Source organism: Halichoerus grypus, chromosome 8 (assembly GCF_964656455.1).
Source record: "Halichoerus grypus chromosome 8, mHalGry1.hap1.1, whole genome shotgun sequence".
NCBI classification, from domain to species: Eukaryota; Metazoa; Chordata; class Mammalia; order Carnivora; family Phocidae; genus Halichoerus; species Halichoerus grypus.
Window position 1 is genome coordinate 138,893,955 of NC_135719.1, and position 17,493 is coordinate 138,911,447.

At 42.7% G+C, this 17,493-nt stretch overlaps 1 protein-coding gene and 1 non-coding gene across 12 annotated transcripts in view; both read right to left on the reverse strand.

The window, feature by feature from the left end:
• The window catches only part of TTC7B (tetratricopeptide repeat domain 7B), a 247,390-nt gene that overhangs the window by 184,026 nt on the left and 45,871 nt on the right, over positions 1–17,493 (reverse strand). The window contains exon 1 of one of the 11 annotated variants that reach the window (XM_078054098.1): positions 16,345–16,375. The exons of 9 other annotated variants lie outside the window; for them this stretch is intronic. In XM_078054098.1, coding sequence (XP_077910224.1) covers positions 16,345–16,360 — 16 coding nt within the window. In that variant the 5' untranslated portion in view covers positions 16,361–16,375. Of the gene's footprint in view, positions 1–16,344; positions 16,376–17,493 lie in introns of those variants that run through there. One more of the 11 variants, XM_078054101.1, reaches the window with a different exon arrangement.
• On the reverse strand, positions 1,315–1,444 carry LOC118518030 (small nucleolar RNA SNORA11). The gene has a single exon (XR_004908418.1). It is a non-coding gene; the product is annotated as a small nucleolar RNA SNORA11 (small nucleolar RNA).

Sequence of the window (17,493 nt, forward strand, 5' to 3'; positions counted from 1 at the left end):
TGTCAGCATTTGGTTTATCAGTTTTTTGGATTTTAGTCATTCTTTTTTTTTAAGATTTTATTTATTTATTTGAGATACAGCATGAGTGAGAGATAGAGCATGGGGGGGGAGGGGGAGAGGGGCAGAGGAAGAGGGAGAAGCAGACTCCCTGCTAAGCAGGAAACCCGACGTGGGGCTTGATCCCAGGAGACCCCGAGAACATGACCTGAGCCAAAGGCAGACGCTTAAAAAGCTGAGCCACCCAGGCGCCCCAATTTTAGTCATTCTAATAGGTGTATAGTAGTGTCTCCTTGTTGTTCTAATTTGTAGTTCTCTAAAGACATATGATGCTGAGCATCTTTTCTGGTGCTTATTTTCCATTAGTATATTTTCTTTGGTGAAGCGTCTGGTCAGATCTTTGGCCCTTCTTTCAATTGGGTTGTTTGTTTTCTTATTGCTGAGTTTTAAGAGTTCTTTGTATATTTTGGATACAAGTCATTTATCAGATATTTGCAAATATTTGCAAATATTTCCTTCCAGCCTATGACTTGCCTTTTCATTCTCTGAACAGTGTCTTTCACAGAATGAGAGTTTTTGGTTTTAATACAGTCTACACTATCAGTTTTTTCTTTCATGGACAATGATCTTGGTGTGGTATATAAAACCCCACTGCCAAACCCAAGGTCACCTAGATTTTCTTCTGTGTTATCTTCTAGAAGTTTTACAATTTTGCATTTTACACTTAGGGCTACAATCCATTCTGAGTTAACATTTGTGAAAGGTCTAAGGTTTGTGTCTAGATTTTTGTCTTTTGGATGTAGATGTCCAGTTGTGCCCAGCACGATTTGTTGGAGAAACTATCTTTTCCCCCATTGAATTGCCTTTGCACCTTTGTCAAAAATCAGTTGACTATAGTTGAATGGGTATATTCCTGGCCTCTCTGTTCTGTTCCATTTATTTCTTTGTCTATTCTTTCCCCAATATTATGCTGTCCTGATTACTGTACACCATTTTATTTTTATTTTTTATTTATTTATTTTTAAAGATTTTATTTATTTATTTGACAGAGAGAGAGACAGCGAGAGAGGGAACACAAGCAGGGGGAGTGGGAGAGGGAGAAGCAGGCTTCCCGCGGAGCAGGGAGTCTGATGCGGGGCTCGATCCCAGGATCCTGGGATCATGACCCGAGCGGAAGGCAGACGTTTAACGACTGAGCCACCCAGGCGCCCCCACCATTTTATTTTAAATAGGTCTATTGAGGGATAATTTATATGCCATACAATTCACTAGTTTAAGTACAATTCAACAACCTCGATTTTATTTTTATTTTGTGACACATGTAGGGTATTTGTACATAGGAAGGCCACAAGTTTTGTGCCCCTTGTCACAATGAACCCAGATTCCTTTTGGGTGTGTTGTAAACAGAGGGGCCATTTCTTCAGGCCCCCTGCTCTGAGCACACCCCTCACAACTTTTAATAAACCCAGAGCTGTGTAACCATCAACTCAGTGCAGTTGGAGAACATTCCCATCATCCCCAAATGATCCTTTCTGCCCCAAAGAAGTCAATCCCTATTCCCACCCCCTGCTTCAGGCAACCACTAATTTGTTTTCTATTTCCATAGATTTACCTTCTCTGGACATTTCATAAACACAGAATCATAGAATACGTGGCCTTTTGTGTCCAGCTTCTTTCACTTAGCACAATGTTTTCAATGTGCATCCAAATTGTAGCAGTACTCCATTTCTTTGTATTCCTGTATGGATAGACTGCATTTTATCTCCCCATTTGCCACTAATGGACGTTTGGATTGTTGCCACTTTTTGGCTACTATGAATAATGCTGCCATGAACATTCATTCATAGTTTTTTGTGTGGATATATGTTTTTAATTCTCTTTTAATGGGTATATACTTAGAAGTGGAATTATTGGGTCAGATAATACATTTATTTTTAACTATTTAAGAAATACCAAGCTGTTTTCCAAAGTGGCAATACCATCTTACTATTCCCATCAACAAATTACAGTGCCGGGGCAGGGGGGGGTTCCGTTTCTCCACATGCTGCCCAACACTCATTGCTGTCTGTTTTATCATAGCCATCCTAATGGGTGTGAAGTGCTTATCTCGTGGTTTTGATGGGCGTTTCCATGATGACTAATGATACTGACCATCCTTTCATGTGCTTATTTGTTATCCATGTATCTTTTTTGGTGAAATGTCTATTAAAATCTTTTATCCATTTTTATTGGGTTGTTTTCTTATTACTGAGTTTTGAGAGTTCTTTATGTATTGTGAATACAAGTTTTCTATCAGATATGTGATTTGCTAATATTTTCTTTCAGCTATGAAGTTTTGTCATTCTCTTAACAGGTCTTTTGAAGATTAGAAATCTTGAATTTTGATGAAATCAAATTTATCAATATTTTCTCCTCTAAATTGTGCTTTGGGCTTCATATCTAAGAAATCTTTGCCCAGCCTGAGGCTACAAAGGTTTTTTTTTCCTTATATGTTCTTGTAAAACTTTTATAGGGTTAGGTTTTACATCTAGGTCTATGATCCATTTGAAAATAATCTTTGTACATGTTGCAAGGTAGAGATTGACGTTTACTTCTTTACAGATAGATAGCCAAGTATGCTGGTACCACTTATCAAAGATTTGCCTTTGCACTTTTTGAAAAATCAGATGGGCACAATCTTTCCTGGACTCTCTGTGCTGTGCCAATGAGCCATTTGTCTATATTTATGCCAGTATCACCCTGTCTTGACTCCCATCCCTTTATAAATCTTGAAAGTAGTGTTAGTGTTCCAATTGTGTTCTCTTTTATCAGTTTTCTTGGTTAATCTTAGTCTTTTACATTTCCATATAAAATCTGCTTGTCAATATATATATTTTTAAGTTGGCTGGGATTTTGACTGAGATTATGTTGAATTTATAGATCAATTTGGGGAGGACTGGCATCTTAACCATATGAGTTTTCTGACCCATGATCACAACATGTCTCTTCATTTATGTAGGTCTTTAACATCTCTTGACAATGATTTGTAGTTTTCAGTGTACATGCCTTGCAAACCTTTTCTCAGATTTACCCTTAAGTATTTCATATTTACTGTGTTGTAAATGGTATTGTTCTAATTTCAATTTCCTTTTGTTCATTGTTATAGATTTTGGGGGCGCCTGTGTGGCTCAGTAGGTTAAGTGTCTGACTCTTGATTTCAGCTCAGCTCATGATTTTGGGGCCATGGGATCGAGCCCCATGCTGGGCTCCTCGCTCAGCGGGGAGTCTGCTGGAGATTCTCTCTCCCTCTCCTTCTGCCCCTCCCCCCCAAAATAAATAAAAAATCCTTAAAAAAATACAATAGATTACTGAATACTGACCGATCTTGAATTCTGTAACCTTGCTAAATTTACCTATTAGTTCTACCACCGTTTTTGTGGGTTCCCTCAGAATTTCTACACAGACAATCATGCTGTTTGCAAATACAGGCAGTTTTGCTTCATCCTTTCTAATCCGGATGCCTTTTATTTCTATGTATTGCCTTATGCCTTATTATACAAGAACCTCCAGCACACTGTTGAATGTAGTGGTGAGGACAGACATCCTTATCTCATTCCTGTTTAGGGAGAAAGCACTCAGTCTTTCACCATTAGGTTTGATGTTAACTATGAGTGTTTCACAGATGCCCTTTATCAGGTCAAGGAAAAGCTCTTCTACACCAATTTGGCTATGAGTTTATATCAAGAATGGATGCTGGATTTTCTCAAATCCTTTTTCTTTGTCCACTGAGATAATTGTATAGCTTTTTCTCTTTTAGTTTTTTAACCTGGTGAATTACATTGACTGATTTTCAAATAGTAAAACAAACTTCCTTTCCTGAGATAAACCCCACTGACCATGATGTGTTATTCTTTTTTATATTGTCAGATTTGATTTGTTAAATTTTTGCTTAAAATGTTTTTCATCTATGTGATGAACAAATAGCTCATCAACTATTTGTCCGTAGTTTTCCTGTAACAGTTTTGGTATTTGTGTAAACGCTAACTTCATAAAATGACTTGAGAAATATTCCCTCCTCTTCAATTTTCAGGAGGAGTTGGTGGGGAATTGTTACTTTGTTCTTACATTTTTGGTAGAATTTACCAGGAAAGCCATCTGGATCTAGAGTTTTCTTTGTGGGAAGCTCTTTAACTATAAATTCAATGTCTTTGATATAGGGTTGTTCAGATTATCTCTTTCTTCTTAACTGAGCTTTGATAGTTTATATCTTTCAAGTATTTTATCCATTTCTTCTGAGTTGTCAAATTTACCGACATAGTGTTTTTTATAATATTCCCTGATCCCTTTAATATCTATAGAATCTCTAATGATGGCACCTGTCTCATCCTGATTTAGGCGACTTGTGTTCTCTCTTTTTATCCTGAACAGTCTGGTTAATGGTTTATCAGTTTTATTGAAACTCTCAATAAAGATTTTTTTATTTCATTGATTTTGGTTTTACCAATTTTTCTCTATTGTTTTCCTGTTTTCTATTTCATTTATTTCTGCTCTAATTTGCATTATTTCCTTTCTTGTGCATACACTGGATTTGATTTACTCTTCCTTTTCTAATTTTTTAAGGTGAATGTTAAAGTATAAATCTAAGACCTTTTTTCTTTCCTAATATAGGCATTTAGTCATAAATTCCTCCCTAAGTACTGCTTTAGCAATATCCTACAAATATTGATTGACTGTCGTTTTTATTTTCATTCAGTTCACAATATTAATTTAACTTTTGATTTCTTCTCTAGAAATGTATTATTATTTATGATTTTATTTCTCTTCTTTCATTCATGACCCCAAATAGCCAAAGGAATTTTGAAAAAGAAAACCAAAGCTGGAGGCATCACAATTCCAGACTTCACGCTCTATTACAAAGCTGTAATCATCAAGACAGTCCGGTACTGGCACAAAAACAGACACATAGATCAACAGAACAGAATACGGAACCCAGAAATGGACTCTCAACTCTATGGTCAACTAAGCTTCAACAAAGCAGGAAAAGAATATCCAATGGAAAAAAGACAGTCTCTTCAACAAATGGTGTTGGGAAAATTGGACAGCCACATGCAGAAGAATGAAACTGGACCACTTTCTTATACCACACACAAAAATAAACTCAAAATGGATGAAAGACCTAAATGTAAATCCAGGATGAAAGACCTAAAACAGGAATCCATCGAAATCCTAGAAGAGAACACAGGCAGCAATCTCTTTGACCTCAGCCACAGCAACTTCTTGCTAGACACATCTCCAAAGGCAAAAGAAACAAAAGCAAAAATGAACTATTGGGACTTCATCAAGATAAAAAGCTTTTGCACAGCAAAGGAAACAGTCAACAAAACTAAAAGGCAACTTATGGAATGGGAGAAGATATTTGCAAATGTCTTATCAGATAAAGGGCTAGTATCCAAGATCTATAAAGAACTCATCAAACTCAACACCCAAAAAACAAAAAAATCAAGGGGCACCTGGTTGGCTCAGTCAGTTAAGCGACTGCCTTCAGATCAGATCATGATCTCAGGGTCCTGGGATCGAGCCCCATGTCAGGCTCCCCGCTAAGTGGGGAGTCTGCTTCTCCTTCTCCCACTTGTGCTCCCTCTCTCTCAAATAAATAAATAAAATCTTTATTTAAAAATCCAGTCAAGAAATGGGCAGAAGACATGAACAGACATTGCTCCAAAGAAGACACAAATGGCCAATAGACACGTAAAAAAAATGCTCAACATCATTCGGCATCAGGGAAATACAAATCAAAACCACAATGAGATACCACTTCACACTAGTCAGAACGGCTAAAATTAACAAGTCAGGAAACAAAAGATGTTGGTGAGGATGGGGAGAAAGGGGAACCCTCCTATACGGTAGGTGGGAATACAAGCTGGTAAAGCCACTCTGGAAAACAGTATGGAGGTTCCTCAAAAAGTTAAACATAGAGCTACCCTACGACTCAGAAACTGGACTACTGGGTATTTACCCCAAAGATACAGATGTAGTGAAAAGAAGGGGCACATGGCAGCAATGTCCAGAATAGCCAAAATATGGAAAGAGCGCAGATGTCCATCAACAGAGGTATGGATAAATATGTATGTATGCACACCACATCTTCTTTATCCACACACACACACACACACACACACACACACACACACACACAGGAATATTACTCAGCCATCAAAAAGAATGAAATTTTGGTATTTGCAATGATGTGGATGGAGCTAGACAGTATTATGCTAAGCGAAATAAGTCAGTCAAGGAAAGACAATTATCATATGACCTCACTCATGCGTGGAATTTAAGAAACAAAACGGATGAACATAAGGGAAGGGAAGGAGAAATAAAATAAGACAAAAAAAAGAGAGGGAGGCAAACCATAAGAGACTCTTAACTATAGGGAACAAACCGAGGGTTGCTGGAGGGGAGGTGGGTAGGGGGATGGGGTAATTGGGTGATGAGCATAAGGAGGGCACCTGATGTAATGAGCACTGGGTGTTGTATGCAACTGATGAATCACTGAATTCTACCTCTGAAACTCATAATACAATATATGTTAATTAAATTGAACTGAAATAAAAAAACTAAAAAAAAAATGTATTATTCAGTTGTCAAATACTTGGGGATTTTCCCAAGATCTTTCTATCATTGATTCCTAAATTAATTCCATTATGGTCTGTGCAGATAAAGGCTAAGCAGGCTTGGGATGTTCAAACTCTGCACATTCCAAAGTAAGGACTGGCCCTTGTGCAGCTCTTGGGGAATACCCTCTAAACCCCTGGAATATCACACCTCATAAAAGTGTCTTTGTATACCTGAGGTCTCAGGCCATACCAGATGGTTATACTTACAATGTGATTTATGGTGAAGGCTGTGGGCCACGCTGTATCAGTCTGACCTCTGGAGGTACTAAACACTGAATAATTAGGTTCCATGGGTGCTCCATTTCTACATGACAGAACTCCAATAAAAACTCAAAACACCAAGGTTGGAGTGAGCTTCCCTGACTGGCAATACTCTGTAAGTGTTGTCCCACAACATTCGGGGGAGAATTAAGTGCTGTCCACGGGAGCCGACTCAGGGAAGACCACTGATAGCTTGAGCCTGATCTCTCCTGGACTCCACCCTAAGCACCTTTTCCCTTTACACATTGTAATCTGTAGCCTTTTGTTGTAATCAACGGAAACTGAGTAGAACAGCTTTTCTGAATTCTGAGCTTTCTAGTGAATCACTGACCTGAGGGTTGACACAGGTCAGGGAACACTCGAACCCTTCCAATTTATAAAACTTGTTTCTGGCCCAGAATATGGTCAATCTTGGTAAATGTTCCATTACACTTGAAAAGAACGTGTATTCTGTTGTTGGGTGGAGTGTCATATAAATGTCAATTAGGTCAAACTGGTAGACCGTTTTGTTCCAGGATCTTGTACTTGCTCTATTACGTATGGAAACGGGTACTGACATCTCCGAGCAGAACTGTCAGTGGTTGCTTTAGGGCCTAACTCATCACGGTCCAGAAGTCACATCACATACATACAGTCCAACACCTTTACAACTGCATACTTCTGTTCCTCTCTTTCCAGTCTTTATCCTCTCATTATATACATTTTACTTTCACACAGGTTGTAAGTCCCACCCTACAGAGTTATCATTTTCATTAAAACGATCAATGATCTTTTAAAGACATCTAAATAATAAGGAAGAACGCATACAGCCATCAACATAGCTGTGACTTCCAGCGCCCTTCCTTCCTTTGTGTGGATTCATATTTCCTTCCAGTATCATTTTCCTTCTATGTAAAGGGACTCCTTTAACATTTCTCATGGTTGCAGTCCAGCTAATGATGGTTTCTTTCAGCTGCTGTATGTCTGAAAAAGGCTCTTCTTGGCCCTCATTTTTGAGAGACATTTTCACTAGGTATGGAATTCAAAGCTGATGGTTCACTCCCCGCCCACCCGGTATTCTAAAGGTGTTGCCCCCCTAGATTCTCACTTGCATGGTTTCTTCTCTTTTTTTTTTTTTTTATTTATTAACATATAATGTATTATTTGTTTCAGGAGTACAGGTCTGTGATTCATCAGTCTTACACAATTCACAGCCCTCACCACAGCACATACCCTCCCCAATGTCCATCACCCAGCCACCCCATCCCTCCCACCCCCCTCCACTCCAGCAACCCTCAGTTTGTTTCCTGAGATTAAAAGTCTCTTATGGTTTGTCTCCCTCTCTGGTTTCGTCTTGTTTCATATTTCCCTCCCTTCCCCTATGATCCTCTGTCTTGTTTCTCAAATTCCTCATATCGGTGAGATCATATGATACTTGTCTTTCTCTGACTGACTTATTTAGCTTAGCATAATACCCTCTAGTTCCATCTACGTCATTGCAAATGGCAGATTTCTCCTTTTTTGATGGCTGCATAATATTCCACTATGTGTGTGTGTATATATATATCACCACATCTTCTTTATCCATTCATCTGTTGATGGACATCTAGGCTCTTTCCATAGTTTGGCTATTGTGGGCATTGCTACTATAAACATTGGGGTGCAGGTGCCTCTTCGGATCCCTACATTTGTATCTTTGGGGTAAATACCCAGAGTAGTGCAATTGCTGGGTCATAGGGTAGCTCTTTTTTCAACTTTTTGAGGAACCTTCATACTGTTTCCCAGAGTGGCTGCACCAGCTTGCATTCCCACCAACAGTGTAGGAGGGTTCCCCTTTCTCCGCATCTTCGCCAACATCTGTTGTTTCCTGACTTGTTAATTTTGGCCATTCTGACTGGTGTGAGGTGGTATCTCATTGAGGTTTTGATTTGGATTTCCCTGATGCCGAGTGATGTTGAGCACTTTTTCATGTGTCTGTTGGCCATTTGGATGTCTTCTTTGCAAAAATGTCTGTTCATGTCTTCTGCCCATTTCTTGATTGGATTAGTTGTTCTTTGGGTGTTGAGTTTGATTAGTTCTTTATAGATTTTGGACACTAGCCCTTTATCTGATATGTCATTACTTGCACAGTTTCTGACAATAAATCTACGACCATTATGTTTGTCCCTCGGCATGTAATGTGTCTTTCTTTCTGGCTGCTGTTTAGATTTTCTCTTTATCACTGGTTGTGAGCAGTTTGGCTTATGAAGTGTTTTGGTTCAGTTTTCTTCATGTGTCTTATGCTTGGGCTTCATTGAGCTTTCTGGATCTGAGGATTTATAGTTTTCATAAAATTTGAAAAATGTTCAGCCATTATTTCTTCAAAAATTTTTTATCTATCCCCCTCATTAGGGGACCCCAATTACATGCATATTAGGGCATTTAAAGTTACCCCACAGCTCACTTATGCTCTCTCCACTTTTTTTTTTTTTTTTAAGATTTTTTAAAAAATTTATTTACTTGACAGAGAGAGACACAGCGAGAGCGGCAACACAAGCAGGGGGGAGTGGGAGAAGGAGAAGCAGGCTTCCCACAGAGCAGGGAGCCCGATGCAGGGCTCGATCCCAGGACCCTGGGACCATGACCTGAGCCGAAGGCAGACGCTTAACGACTGAGCCACCCAGGCACCTTGCTCTCTCCACTTTTTAAAAAGAATATTTTTCTCTCTGTTTCATTATGGTTTCTATTACTATGCCTTCAACTTCACCAATTTCTTCAATGTCTAATCTGCCATTAACCATAGCCAGTGTATTCTGCATCTCAAACATTGAAGTTTTCAATTCTAGAAACTTGACTTATGTCTATTTTTATCTTGCAAGTCTCTACTCAATTTTTAAATGGAAGGAATACAGTTCTAATACCTGTTTTAATGCCCCTCCAGTCCTAGATGCTCAATATTCAATCCCTTCCCATTTAGAGCTAATTTTGTTTATGCAGTTGCAAAAAAATCACTAAGCAGCCTCTCTCCAGTGTGAACTCTGTTACGACCTCTTGAAATTTTCTTTGGAGGCGAATACAAGATAAACTGAACGCGCTCAATGGGAGTATTAGTTGAGTTTATTTATATAAAGCACTCAACAAGAGTTTGCTATTATTATTGTTAAGATATTATTACTATCACAACAAATTGTCTTATACTCAAAAACAAACAAAACAAAACAAAACCGAACAAATTCACCACTTGGCAGACCAGCTCTAAAACTACTCAGAAGCATGCACTTGACTGGAGCTTCCTAAATGTGCCCTAAGTGTTCACTTGTGAAAATTTAAACCACCAGAAAACAACAAAAAGCGATAAATTATTTCATAATCTGCCCTCTGCTTGTATGAGAAATAACCAAATAATGTGCAGGTTTATCAGGAATTAATATAGAGAAAAAAGAATTCTCCAGAGTGTGTCAAAGGGCCAGGAAAATAAAATGGGTCTATTCTTTGGCACTGGGTAACACTGCAGTCTGGCCCCTGACTGCTAACGCTCCTGAAGATGACCAAGGCCCACAGGGACCCGCCAGGCCCACTAAATCAAAGAAAAGCCAAATCTAGTTCAACACAGTTTGTCTACCATCTGTATTTGGAGGTCTGAAATATTTGAAATCCAGTCATCTAGGGCTGCAATCCATCACATGAATAGTTGGTAAGAACACTCAAACTAGTTACACAACTTAATCCTCTGCTGTGAGGAGAGACTGGTGTTCTCTCTGGGCCTGTGTTCTAATTAGGGAGATATGTGGACACCAAGGACAAATGGGTCCCTGGCAAGGAGTCCATTCTTAGGTAGGGGGCCCTTTATGGTGAACATTATTCCTTTCCTTCTCCCAAATGCTATGACATTCTCTCCATCTGTCACCAGGCACATCCCAGAGCAGTAGTAGGGTCTTGATTTACCACAGTGAATTCGTGGCTAGGCAGCTCAGTTCCAGAATATTCAGTTCTCTGTCAGAAGCTACTTACAGGACCTCTTGACTAGACTATAAATTTTCCAGCGTCTGGGATCAGATCAACACTGTCTGAGAAGCGAGTCCTGAGGTCATGGCCCAAACTGGCTCCCCTTAAAATGTCAGATGACACCTTGTCAGTTTGGAAAGCAATCATCAGTAATGTTTTGAGTTACTTTCTTTTTTCCAGAGAAATGCATGACCAAGAAAGTGAAAAACAGACTTGACAAATAGCTGGTCTGACAGTCATGCCTAACGCACATCTTGATAAGCTCAGAACCTCCAAAATCCAAGGTGCCGGCAAAGAGTGGAAATCAAGCGCTCGCTGCCCGATCATCGCGGCCAACTTCAAAGCAGGGATGCAAACCGGGGCGGACCGTGTGCTCCGACTGACAGAATGCTGGGTAGCCACTGGACACAAACGCTATCTCCCTGCCCCAGGAGGGAATTCCCACAGGTAGACTCACTTCTGAAAGGTCCTGCCTAGGAAGGGTTTAACATTTAAATAAATTCAGGATAAGAAAAGCAGGTAGATCACACTTGACTGCTTTCGAAGCTCTTCCGTGGACACTGGCCTATTTGGTCCTGTTTAATAGGCACCATCCTCCTTCCAATCTTGTGGAAAAAGAACGTCTCAGAAAAGTGAAGTGACAGGCCGAGGGTGTGTGCAGGGGCCAGAAGGATGTGGTAAGAGGGCCCAGGAGTGGGGGCATGTATCCTGCCCCAGGCAGTATCCTAAGGGAAGAAACAAACACCGAGGGCTCGACATGGCTGGAGGTCTGGCTGAGGAAGTGGAAAGCTATACATCTCACCGCCAAAAACTTCGGAAGGGTAATCACCCTCCAATTCTTTCAGGACTGTTCAAATTTGAGAAGCCTCAGCGAGGAGCGTGATCTGGGTATGTTAAGACTGAAGAGTTTCGACAATGATAAAGGTTCATGAATCAAGGCCTCCTCTGCACCCAGCACTCTGCCTGGGTTTGACAAGCCCCATTTATAATCCCCACCGCCACCCTGCCAGGAAGGTGTTAACAGCGCCTTACAGATAAGACTGAACTTTGGGCTCCAGAGCTAGTAAATGATAGAGCCATGTTTCGAACCCTGGGCTATCTGACCACAGAACCCTACTCACAACATCCAGTCTCACTGAGCTGCTGACAGCATATTCAGTGTCTGATAAGAGCAAGGACAATAAAAATGAGTTTCAAATTGTAAAGGCACAGAAGTCAAGGTCCGGGGCCCAGAGGCAGGGATCTCTCCCACCCAGCACTGCACCACCCTCGCAGGTCTGAGGGTCACTGGCCCTTCCGCTCCTTGTCTGCATCGGGAAGGGCTCAACTACTGGGAGACCAGCTTGAGCTGTAGAACTTTGCACCACTAACAGCCAAAACAAATATTTTGACTTTTTAAATCGCATTAAAATGAACAAGGAATTAATTTCTTATAACGTTACGCAATGTGATAGAAGTCCATAAAATATAATTACATGAACTATGTACTACAACATTAGGCATTGTTTCCTCGTTTATCTTAACCACATCTCTGGAAGCCAGACCCAGGACAGGTACACTCTACTCTGATGCTTTGCTGTAACATGACCCATAAGGGAGTTTATAACTGGAAGTACCAGAAAAACGTCATTCATAATACCCTGTCTCTGATCACCCAGCCTTGCGGTATGGACTTCAAAGACAGTAAGACAATTTCCAGGGATCTCAATTTCCAAGGCTGAAAAGAAACTCAGGAAAAGAGAGTCAAGATCTTCAAAGCAAAGTCCTGGCAAAGGCAGCCCCAGATTGCTGGTCCTGTGCTCTCACCTGTAGAATGGCCAGGTTCCCACAGGTGTCACACGTACTCAACTCAGAGGAAGAACAGGGTATAGAGAGGAGAAACCAATGGAAACCACCACATGCTGGTGGGGGTGGGCGTGGGCGTGGGGGTGGCTGGCCCAGACTTCCTATGGAGTCCCTGTCAATCCAGTGCCTCTCTGATTTTTAGTGGTCTCTGGCCTGGGAGACTCAGTTGGCCCCTTCTAGGTGCTTTTGGAAATTGCTGTCTTCTTTTCTGGAGTCAGCATCTTCTCCTTAGAAGATGTGCGTGGACACACACACACACACACACACACACACACGCACGCACATGCCACTCATAAAAGAAGATGCCAGACCCTGAATCAGACATTCACCTGCTAGAGCAGATGACATTTCAAAGCCCCTTCCATAATTCTGTGAGCAAATGAGATGTTAATTCAACCTAAAATGTTCACGGAGTTTGCAATTTGAACTTATGCTCACTAAGTCACTACTTAGTAACAACATAATAGTAATAACAACACATAGTGAATACTAGCTACACACCAGACACTTCTGAGAGTTTGGCATAACTGACCTGACCTTCACAAGAATGCTCTGAGAGAGGATTCACCATCATCCCATTTTAGAGATGAGGAGACTGGTCTCAGCACCATTAAGTAACGCAGCCAAGATTATGCAACTGTTAAGTGTCAGAGCTAGGATTCCAACCAGATACTCTTACTTGAGTTTTTGCTCTTAGCTTTTTCATTACATTCTCTCATGTCTCTGATTTACCCGTCTCTATAGGTAAAGCAATACTATGTAGAGGCTAAGAACTTGGGCTCTGGAGCCAGACTCCCTGGTTTCCAACCCATAGCTGACTTTGTATGTAAAATGTTATGTGCTTGGAACAGTACCCAACATATAGTAAGCCCCTGAAAAATTAAATTCAGAATTAAACGCAGTTAACATTTTAGGACACACCCTCAAGACCACTATTATCTTTAGGTAACAGCAGGCTGGAAGGTCTCCAAGTGGGAGCATTTTATTAATTTGCTGTATTTTTATACATATTTTAATAACAGCTTTATTGAGATATTACCTAAATACCACAAAATTCACCTGTTTAAAAAATCACAAGTCAGTGGTATTAGCATATTCGCATAGCTGTGGAACTAGTCCCATTAGCTAATTCAAGAACATTCTCATCACCCCAAAGAGAAATCCCATACCCATGAGCAGTTACTCCCCATTCCACCCTCCTCCCAGACCCTGGCAGCCACTAATCCACTTTCTGTCTCTATGGATTGGCCTGTTCTGAATATTTCATGTCAATGGAATCCTACCGTATGAGACCTTTTGTCTCTGCTTCTTTCACTCAGCGTGTTTTCAAGGTTCGTACCTCTTATACCAAGTATAGAACTTCATTCCTTTTTTTTTAATTGAGGGGAAATTCACACAACATAAAATTAGCCATTTTTAAATATTTAATGGCATTTATTACAGTCATAATATTATTACAGTCCCACTGGCAATCTAGTTCCAAAAACTCTATTCTTTTTATTGCTGAATAATATTTCACGGTACGGGTATCACACATTTATTCATCCATTCATCAACTGATGGCCATTTGGGTTGTTTGCACTTTCCAGAAATTATGAAAAACAGTGCCATTAATATTCATGTACTGGTTTTTGTGTAGACATATGTGTTCTTGTTGTTGTTCTTTTGTTTTCTTTTTGCTTTTTTTAATTAAGTTTTTTATTTTAATTCCAGTGTAATTAACATAGTGTAATATTAGTTTCAGGTGTACAACGCAGTGATTCAACAATTCCTTACATTACTCAATGCTCATCCTAAGTGTGGACATATGTTTTTAATTCTCTTGAATATATACCTAGAACAAAACTGATATAGAACATGGGGTATTATTATAATTACATAATTATTATAATTATATAATATTAAAGTATTATATTACTTTCAATCTTTGTTCTAAAAAAATCACATTACTATCTAACTGCCACACTGCTGGGTAAAATATTAAGAAATGAAAATACAAGGGCTTCTGAGTAGACAGACCTGGACTCAGAAAGCCTTGCTTTTCCATTGATTAGCTCGGTGGCTTTGAGAAAGCTGTTCAGTGTTTTGGAGCCTCTCTGTTTCCTCGTCAAGTAAATGGGAATAATAGCACTTGCTCCAATTACTATGAGGCTTAGCCCAGTGCCTGGCACACAGTGAAGTAAGTACTTAATAAATGGTAACTACTACTACCAACAAGCACCTTTCCCGGGGGCAACGACAAACCACCTTTTTTGAGAGGTGTCCGAAAAAGAAAAGTACTGAGAAGAAAATAACAATCATCCATATTCCCACCATTCGGAATTAAACGCAGTTAACATTTTAGCACACACCCTCAACCTTAACCATTCATGATGCCATGTAAACTCTGGTCTCAGCTCTAGTTTCTTTCCTAAGAAAAGCAGACTGACTCATAGTCCTAGGAGATCCCTATAGTGCAAAGTGTAGGCCCTGGGTGCCCCAACTACAGCAAGGAATGACGGCTGCCAGTGAACAGATGTGCCTGTCCTTTCTTCATTTCCACAATTCTCACAGAGCACCCGCTGCGTGCAGTGCTCTGGTGAGGGCTGGCCTTTACAGAACAGACCCCGGTCTTCTCCCTGGAGAAGCTCACCTCTAGTGCAATGGAGGAGAAAGACATTTTCAAAACAATGTAAGAAGTGCAGAGACTCAGACAAATCAGGTATCACAGAAGAACTAAGAACAAGCACCTCAGTGGACCTTGGCCTAGGACTCCAGCCCCCAAACTTTCTTTGGTCTCTCTGAGTCTCTGCTTGCTTCCAAAAGGAGAACCAATGAGGAGCCTATTAACACAACCAACATTAAATATGAATATGGGTCAGTGGCAATAAAAGGGCTCTTACTCTTCTTACACCATCTAAATATAAACAGGAAGCTTTGACTAGCAACCTGAGATGAGTGGCTGCACAGCATGTGGCCTCCCACCAGTGGCAGCCTGGTTCCATCTAGCTGGGAGGAGGCCTGAGATCACCAGTGGGAAGGCTTATGCTGCACAACCCCCCCCCCCCCCCCCCCCGCCATGCCCTGGCCTCAAAGCTCCTCCCACTCTTGCACCCCCCCAGCCACTTTTTCTGTGTTTGGCACACTAGCAAAAGCAGGCACTCAGCAAGGACTCCCCCGGTCCCCCCTCTATCACCTTATTCCCTCCACCCTTCCACTTTTCTATGCAACTGCTTTTTTCACGGTACCCAAAGGGATCTAAAGGCAAGGAAAGGCAAGGAGAGGGGAGGGGAGGGGAGGGGAGGGAAGGGAAGGGAAGCAGCTTCTCCAGGAAAAAAACTGGATCCCCTATCTTCTCTGCTCACTCTGCAGATGAAGAAATCCAAGCTCAGAGAGGGTTTCTGACCTGCCCAAGGTCACACAGGGGGTACTGGTCCCGGCAGAGTCAGCGCTGAGCCCTGATCCCACGAGCTAACTGCCAGAGCAGGTGAACAGTAGTTGGAGCACGGCCCCCAGCGGACGGGGGACTTCCTCCGCCAGGGAAACGGCACTGTTGGTGGCTACTCGTCGGTGCTGTGCCTCCGGGATACCCACAGGGTCACTAGCAAATATCCAGTCGTAAAGGTCAGGCCTAGACACTCACTTCGAGCTTGGTGCATTAATCTACCAAGTAATACTCCAGGGAAATCTTCCTTGGGCTTCTACAGTCCTCACTACCGGGGGTTTTTCGGTGCGTGATCAAAGGGAGCCGTGTCAACTCCTGCGAAACCCCAGGAGCAGCCCACAGACTGGCACTGCTTTCCCCTTCCGGGGGATGCCTGCACTGAATGTTTCAGGTACTGAGCGCCGCGGACGCCTGCGGGAGAGCAGCAGAGGCTCCGCGGCGTCTGCACCGGCCGGCGAGGGGAGGGGAGGAGGCTGCCCGAGGCGGGCGGCGGCGGGCGGCGCCCGCGGGGAGCTGGGGCGCCGGGGCGCCGGGGCGCGCCGGGGCGCCGGGGGGGGGGCTCGGCGCATGCGCGGCCCCGGGCGCCCGGCGAGGACGCGGCTCCCGCGCCCCCTGGCGGCGGCGGCCGGCTCGGCCTGGACGCCCTGGAGCGGCTGCTGGCCGCGGTCCACGTTGGTGTGGCCCGCGACGGAGCCTTGAGCAGGTGGCCTCGCTCGAGGCCTTCTGTGGAATTCCGGTTCTGGAACGTGCCCACAGTGCCAAAGAACTCTGCTGCTTAAATAGGAACCCCGAGTGCTGTCTGTGCTGCTCAGGGAGATGGAAGTTCTCCAAGAGCTCCTGGGAGCCGCTCGGGGCAACCCAAGGCACCCCCGGAACCCCGGGGACGACACGGCCTCTGAGTCCGGCTCGGGCGGTCTCTGGAGGTCACCTGGGGGTTCCTACCCACACGATACGCCAGCCGCAGTCTAGGAAGCAAGCCCTTGACAGCAAAGGAGGAAGAAGGGCCAGGGGCTGGCACAGGGGACCCAGCCCTCACGCCTCGTAAATGGGGACCCTACCCGCTTCTGTCTAACAGGGTTGTTGTGCGGATTAAGGGCGCTAGGCCCACAGGAAGGGCTCACCAAAGCCGAGGCCCCCTCCCTGTCTTGTGAGGCTGCGGTGTACCCTGCGGGGCAGCTGCAGGCCTCTGCCTGGTTGCTGCGTCAAGGCCCTGCCCGAGGAGGCCCAGCCCCGGAGGCCCAGCCCGGGCCCCCCCACAGCTTCCCGCTCTTCTGCACCAGTCCCAGCGTGAGGGAGAGAACAAGAGCCAGCTCTGACACCCTCCTTCTCCACAGAACAGTCTGTGCT